This window comes from Amblyomma mixtum, chromosome 1, assembly GCF_055824585.1.
Source record: "Amblyomma mixtum isolate Tamu chromosome 1, ASM5582458v1, whole genome shotgun sequence".
In the NCBI taxonomy this organism is placed as follows: Eukaryota; Metazoa; Arthropoda; class Arachnida; order Ixodida; family Ixodidae; genus Amblyomma; species Amblyomma mixtum.
In genome coordinates this window covers 219,099,266-219,106,659 of record NC_143012.1, presented here as the reverse complement: position 1 = coordinate 219,106,659, position 7,394 = coordinate 219,099,266, and the positions used below count along the sequence as shown (strand labels likewise).

Here is a 7,394-nt window from a genome sequence, read left to right as displayed (position 1 = left end):
TTCATGTTGCGGAGAGCCGCTGAACTCTCCGCCTTTTCGAGCTAACGAATGGATATCCTGAATGCTTGTTCTTGCATGTTTTGAAGGCTTTCCTTAATGTTTTTTATTGCTATTATCTAAAACGGCAAGGTTCAATGCTCCTGCGGAAGTGCAGGCTGTTGTATTGTGTACATGCATGCAGACATCACTATAAAACGCTCGCATGTGCATCGTACGCATTTGTTTACAACCTGTTAACGGTAGTAAGTAAACTTAAAATATTTTATGCATGTTTGTTAAACAGAAAGGCGACAAAACTAAATAGACACACACATGTTTACTAACCATGTAGGCAGTACCATGCATCAAGCGGCCTTCACAAGCTGGCGTACAATCGTTTCTAAGGATTCCGCGATATAATTGTGCGCATGGAAACGCGTTAATACAGCATTAATTTCACAATTATGTCATCCTCACATACGAAATTGTGATACGCTCCATATTCCATATGCGCACATGAAAATGCTCGAGGTCTCGATCGTTAGTTGTAAGTAATCAGCTTCACTCTAAGCCGGAGTCACTTTTAGTGACTATCTCGCACAGACCGCGAGGAAGTGACAACCACCCAAAACAGCAGCCGTAATGCAAATGCTTTATTTCGATTATGGTCCACGTATAACCGCGCTACTTGGAGTGAAGTTAAACAGACGGCGTGTAGTACACGGACTGAAGGTAAGCGTTGTCCGCTCGCATGGCTGTGCACTGCACAATATACGGTAGCAATATGCAGAAGCGCAAGGCATCCTTTTTTTCGTGCTTAATTCGGCCTCGGGCCTCCTTTTACGAATGGCCACACACGTTAACTTACGAGCAATTGGGTCTGGGCAAACTGCATGCAGAGCAAATGAAAGCCCTAAGCGACGGTTTCGTTGGCACAACAGCTTGTTCATGCGGCTGTGTTGTGCACTTACCCTGGCAGATTTTCCAAGATCGAAACCTTTCTTTATATATTGGCTATCTAGCGCTGGCGAACGTGTTAGTTGGTTCGCCCGCTCGGAAAGCATGCATGGCGAACATGGGCAGTACGTCCTTGTGCAGTTCGGTACCGTGAAGCCCGCAAACAATCGCATCCCGCAGTTTTAACTCTCTGTCGCATTTCTTGCAATCCACAACACAGTCCGTATTTGCTCTAGCTTTTCACATCTTCTTCGGAAGAACACCTTCAGCAGCCATGCGCGATATTTCCACTGCTGCGTCGAGGCTTACACACCGGCGACTTACGAGGCCCGTAATGGCGCCGTGTTCTGAGCTCACCTGTGGCGCCATCTAGCCTCAAACGGAAGAACTGCGCGCTGTAAACGGTCTATACTTCAATTCAGATGCAGGAGCTTTGGCAGTGAATAGCAGTCATTTTCCAACCTTTGAATCCAGGCATATTTCGAATCTCTCTTGCTCCAGAGATCACCTTAACCTAGTTTTTATCAAGCGGTGGCATGTGCTAGACTTTTTCTCTATGTTGCATGTAATTATTTTCCCTTTTAGCCGAGCACCAACAGTAATGTAATATTTTGGTTTCAGGACAAAGGAAATACACTAAACTTAGTGCGTTTGTTTCGGGTCCCGCTCTAATTTAAATCATTTAAGTCATCGAAAGCTTTGGAATCATGGTAGATCCACGTGGTTATTCCCCCGACACTCAGGTATCAAAACATGTTTTCATGTGGTCTTTCATAAACATTTTTTTTTTTCAAAAGAAAGAAGTGGTGGAACGAACGAAATCGCAACCACTCCTTGTCGGTGTATAGACCAGCATCTCTTGGCTGCACACACCTAAATAACTTTCCAGATCGAGCTTTGCAACCCAGGCAGAAACGTCAGCGTGCAATTTAATACTCGCGGCCTTGGCGAGGCTCCCGAATTTAACCTCCACGAAGCCATCTAAAGAAAGAGGTCGACTCCAAGGAAACTGGTTAACAGTGAAAAATGTTTATTATACTCTCGAATTACAGCTCATTGATTAGCATTGTTTCATACTGTAAAAAATCTTCGCTGAAAACAAGTAGTTGAAGGGCTGAAACAAGTAGATGCCGTAGACCATGGGTGCGCGTCGCGTCCGTTTCTTAGTCGTGGCCGTGGGGGACATCGGGGTCGCAAGCTGTGGCCGCATCGTGGACGTGGCCAATCTGCTCGGGCTGCAGAGAAAAACACAGTGGCCACATTATGAATCTAACTACTGGAACGTATCATTTGCACCAGAATCACACAAGGTATGTGTTCAGTTTAAAACACAGTCTGCTATAAGTTCCTGGCACACAGGGAAAGGGCTTATTGAGAGAGAAGGAGAGAGAAGACAAGAAAGAGGCTTACGGTGGATGTGCAGACTGATGTGCAGAAAACAAAAGTTGCAACCACATCTTTTGCAATAACGCCGAAATGCTGCTTTGCACATGCGATCTCGCTTTCATTCAGATCCCCCGCAAGAATTTTGAATTCTATGATAGTTGTCGAAAAGACCAAGATATAACTGCAGATTAACCATGAAACAGAAACAATACTGCCTCATGTTTTTCCAGCCTCTTCGGATGAGGAAATATTTTCACTTTTTACGTAAAGTCAAAAACTAAACAAAAATTTCAGTCATATTGAGTTCATAAAGTTACATTTTTTGTTCTTCAGCAGAGAAAACAGCGAAAGATTTAACACCCATGGACAGAAACAGTACGAATCACGGGCAGCGGTGATTTCATTAAACGAAATAGCATTCACCCCGTTGCATATCACGACAGAATAATTGAGTAGGCGTATACTTACCGTGAAGAACTTGGACATGGCCTTCTCCTAAGTGACGAAAAAAGAAACCAGAAGAAAAAAATATTAGGTGTGTTTCTTAGCCCAAACTCAGCGCACTATTTATTAAGCAATATTTCTCCGACACTTCTGGTAAGCTGACGTGTTGAGCTACTATAGTGTACGTCGGCTGGATTAAGCCGCAAATATAATCGTGTCTGCAAAGGAAGAGCAATATGTTTTGGTCTGGAAGGCATTAAATGTCACATGTCAGAATATATAATCATCAAAACTTAGTCCTTCTCTTAGGCTTTGTCAGATGCAGCAGGCTTAGGTTGGCGTTACAGGCGGCTATGCTTATCGCAGCAAAAATTAATAACAATGCATATCTGCATTGCATTAAATTCAGTTGGCTCGCATTATGAGTACACAATGAATTATTAGCCTTCAATTTCTTACAGTATGTTAATCACTCGGTTATTTCTTCACAGTTTAACCTACTCATCTGTCTATTTCCGAAAACTTCAATTAGCCATATTATGCTTATTGGCACTAAAACTAAGAGCGACCTCTTCAGCTTCGAAAGTAAACCAGAAATCAAAACATTCACGCTGTCACTCACCAGGTCTCCTCCTTCGCACATCTTACGCATAGCACAAGAGCGGTCGCTGCAGCCCAACGTCTGCACTGCGGTGTCAAAGGCAGCGTTGGTCTGGAAAGATAAAAGAATACAAAGATATGGAAAGAAGACGAACAGATTATGACGTGACATGCATGCACAGGATTAAAATATCATTACTGCTACGGATATTATCAACGCATAAGCCAAATTGCTATAAGATTGTTTCGTTTCGTTTAGCTTCATCAGCAGCAGCAGTTTCACATCACAGTGTGGGAAAGGCCCCCTTCAGTTTATCTTAAACACGCGTTAGCCTGCACAATTCGCAGCTGCAGCACCCCTGAAAATTCTTTTTTCCCCTTCCGCCTTTTTTTTTTTTTTGCATATACTGTCCTCAATCAAAGGACATAGCATGTCCATGGTTTCGTTTAGTGACTTGCATCTTGAGTGTTGACAGTGAAAAAAAAAATGTGTTCCATAAGGCATAGCTATATATTAATTTAAAGTAGTTTCCTAAAGTTATTATATTTGTTATTCGAAAAGTAACGTCCTCCGAATGTGTCATTTTGTTGACAGGTTTTTACGTACTAATGCAGGCCGCGATAAGCTGGGGGTCTGGTGTTAAAACTTGGCCCGGAATTTCACTCAGACTGTGAACACATTTCGCAATTAGTTCAAAAAGAAGAACAAGCTGTTAATTGATACAGTATTTATAGTACCTTATCGTGGTATCGGAGTTTTCCCACAAGTCAATGCATTCGTCAACGCTCAGCAAAAGGGGTGCAAGCGGTAGTTTTTTTTTTTAAAACCTTCCGAGCACGGCGCCAATGCCCAAGTAAAGTTAGCATGCAAATCTGGTATTTTAAATCAGCTCTGCCTAACTTGCTCGATTTGCAGCGTCTGGAAAATAAAATCATCACAACTCACCGCCGGTGGGATTATGTGCTTAATACAATCAAGTTCCGTGGCCAGCACCTGGTCATTCTTTTCTGTAAAAGGAAAAAAAAAAGGAAAGAAAACAGGCGGGAACAATCTATCAGCCTTCGTGTACGTGCGCTCGGTCTCAGTATCGTTCTGTTTCTATTATGTAGTTGTTAACTTGACATTCATGAACAACACATTCGCCGAATGTCAATTTGGAAACGAGCGTAGGCTCAGACATTCGTGCTTATCCGTGAAGCAAAAAAATATACGCCACTTGTCTAGCATTAATGATTGGCCTCTTTTACCTGCTAGAAAGCAAGTATGAGTTTTAACTGCGGCACCATTTCAGGTTAAGAACTCTGTGGGAATCTCTTCTACGCTACTGCGTACATGTTTCATCCCACATTCGAGATACATGCACCTCATAAGTTGTCTACGATGACACGATCTTAGCGTATCTGAATTTGCTGGCTGTAAAATCAGCGGGTATCTAATGAGCATGGAAAATTGCAAAACGAAAGAAGTGATTAATACGATAGTGGTCTCAGCTTCGCCCATAGGTCTGGGTAATAACGGCCGCCTTAAATGTGACGTTCGATGGCAAGAGAGCTAGACTCCTTTACTTGGCATCTACATATTGAGAGCTGGCTTCTGGAACACTTGTAGGTGCCTCTGCCCTAAATCCGCTATCATAGTTCCAATCGAAACCTATGAGCACTGTAGCGAGTAGCTTTTTGCCACATGCCGCACTCTTCAAGAGCAAATGCATGCCAATGTTTGAGCACTAAATTCACATGCTGAAGCAGAAATATTTTTGAACTACAGAAACTGATTCCTTATATGCAAATTTCCCGTAGCTGGTTCTTCGCGTTTCCTAAAGAGAGGCATTTTGAAAGGGGACGAGTAATCGTTGTTCGCCGCGGTTCGCCACGCGCCCAAAATTTGACGATCTCGTAATGTGGGACGCGGTCTAAAACGTCACTGGCGACAAGGCTTGATAGTATCTAAGCTAGAGCCGCCCTGATACACGTGTTCGGAGTAAGTAGCCTCTTGTTTACAACTTCCCTGACCGCACGGTTTCTTTCATTACCATGTGGATAAGCTCGCATGGCAGCACTGTAACTACAAAGCGCTGAGGTGGTGAGTGAGAAAGTATTTCTTATCAAACACCCAAAGGCTTGAAGCGTTTGGAAGTCTTTACAACCTTCACTTCTGCATCTTGAAGAAATCACGTGGTCTGGGCATCATTCGGTGTCAGTAAAATCTACCGAAAATTAATAAATTATTTTGAAGTTAACGTAAAGCACAATATTAAATCCCTGGAAGCTCAAGTTCAGCAAAGAGGTAATAAGAGTCAAATCATAGATTGTGAAAACTTTCATGCATAACAGGGGTCATTGCGTGCTGTGCTCTTAAGTCTTGAAGAGTGCAAGTGCGGAAACATTCTTTTGCCTTCAAACAAGCATCTAATTCGGGTTCAAAAGAGATGAAGCAGTTGGTTATCGTGACAACCACAGATGTTAAGACTGACTATCAAAGATGTCGAGATGATTTGCAAGAACGTCGCCTCGCGAACCCCTCTTCTAGAGTAGCCGCACAAGAACTTACTGCAGAGGTCCAGGTGATGAGCCGAAGCAGCGGCCACGAAGACGACCACAAACAGGCAGGAGGCGAAGACAGCGTTCATGGCGAGTGGTCGCTTGATGGCTACCTTGCAGCTCTAACAGGACTGCTCGGAGGTATTCTGACACACACCGGACACCGCTTCTCTTATATACTCGCTTCCCACACCTCTTGCCTCAACAAAGTAACGGATACACGCGGTGTGCAATAGAAAACAAAATGAAAAAGTGTACAAGCAAAGCAGCTTACTGGCGGAGGAACCGGCCCTCCCTTATTGGCCGCACTGTGGCGATTCCCTGTCCCTGTTCTCCAATAGAAAGGACCGTTGCCCGCGCGGAAAACACCATGTGCATGTGACTCTTGCACGTGCTGTGAAATGCCTCGCGCTTAGTCAGCGCTTTCCCTCTCCGCGCACCAGCGTGAGGGCGACAAAAGGGGGAGCCAAAAGAAACCACGGCTGTTACGCAAAGCGATGCAACGTACTGCTGCCGTCCATGTCGTGATGGCTGGCTTTTTCGCTTCCTTCGCGTCTGATGTCAGCTCACGTGGCTGCGGGGTGAGCGGGGAGCAGCCACGACGAAATTGCCAGGCGGCGGTAACGTGGCCACCAGGGGGTGCAAGAGGCGGGAAATGGCATTTATTGCTCCGCAGCCGCTGTCAGCTTACAACCGCGGCCGTCCCTCCTCGTTTCCGGTTTTGCACTAGTTTCATCTTCAGGGCGGAGATGCTCCATTCTCTCCACTCGAATTTTCATTACAAAAGGAAGCTTTGCGTGCCTGTTCTCCATATTCTTCCGTCAATGATGCCTATTTCAGGCATTTCATGTTCCTACATTCCCACTTTGACGTAAGTTTTCTGTAGCTGTTATTATTTATCACAAATTTAAGCAGGACGTCACTTCTTTCAGAAAGACATACGCGAAAAGAAATATAGATACAGTGTGCGAGTTACCTCTCTCGTTCTCACTCGCGCCCGTACTAATTGCGGCACCAAACACATAGATAACCAAGTTGCCACCACATGCAACGAGCACCCTTGAATTATTGATGGCGCTGTGACCTGCAAAATTATTTTTCAATATAAAAATAAAATGAAGATGCTATTTTTGTTTACTACTGACGCACCAAATACATGTGGTATTTAGTGATTGTAGTTCTGGCTTCGTTCCTACTATGTTCTTTTTTTTTCTGTCGCGAGTTGTAGCCTACCGATGGATTTTCTTTCGTTTATAATGCCATGAGTCTCGATTAAATTCCCACTATACTAAAAACTGAACTGAAGGATTTTGTTTTGATTTGTTGTTTTCTAATGTTTGTATTGAAGTTTGAAGTTTGACTTGAAACTGAAGTTTGTATTGTAATGATTTAGTTCACCCTTTTTCCATTGATGTGTTGCCCGGAAGTGTGCTATTAGCGTCTTCCTGTTCCATCATCCCATGGGCATGTTCTGTGTAGACAAGTTT

At 43.8% G+C, this 7,394-nt stretch overlaps 1 protein-coding gene across 1 annotated transcript; it reads right to left on the bottom strand.

Annotated features, from left to right (window-relative positions):
* Window positions 1-1,949: 1,949 nt before the first annotated feature.
* Window positions 1,950-6,065, bottom strand: LOC149370929 (antimicrobial peptide microplusin-like). Its single transcript, XM_089563832.1, has 5 exons — window positions 5,918-6,065; window positions 4,313-4,374; window positions 3,389-3,478; window positions 2,791-2,817; window positions 1,950-2,171 (listed from the first exon to the last, which is right to left on the bottom strand). Exons 1-5 carry the CDS (start codon window positions 5,994-5,996, stop codon window positions 2,100-2,102), a joined length of 330 nt encoding a protein of 109 aa, XP_089419958.1. The 5' UTR covers window positions 5,997-6,065; the 3' UTR covers window positions 1,950-2,099.
* Between the last annotated feature and the right edge of the window lie 1,329 nt (window positions 6,066-7,394).

Bases quoted from the DNA above. Each gene is read 5' to 3' on its own strand.
- LOC149370929 (XM_089563832.1), bottom strand. From the start codon at position 5,996: ATGAACGCTGTCTTCGCCTCCTGCCTGTTTGTGGTCGTCTTCGTGGCC. The intron at 4,375-5,917 runs GTAAGTTCTTGT...TTCCTTTTACAG, and splicing joins TCATCACCTGGACCTCTGCA to AAAAGAATGACCAGGTGCTG. The intron at 3,479-4,312 runs GTGAGTTGTGAT...TTATCTTTCCAG, and splicing joins AGCACATAATCCCACCGGCG to ACCAACGCTGCCTTTGACAC.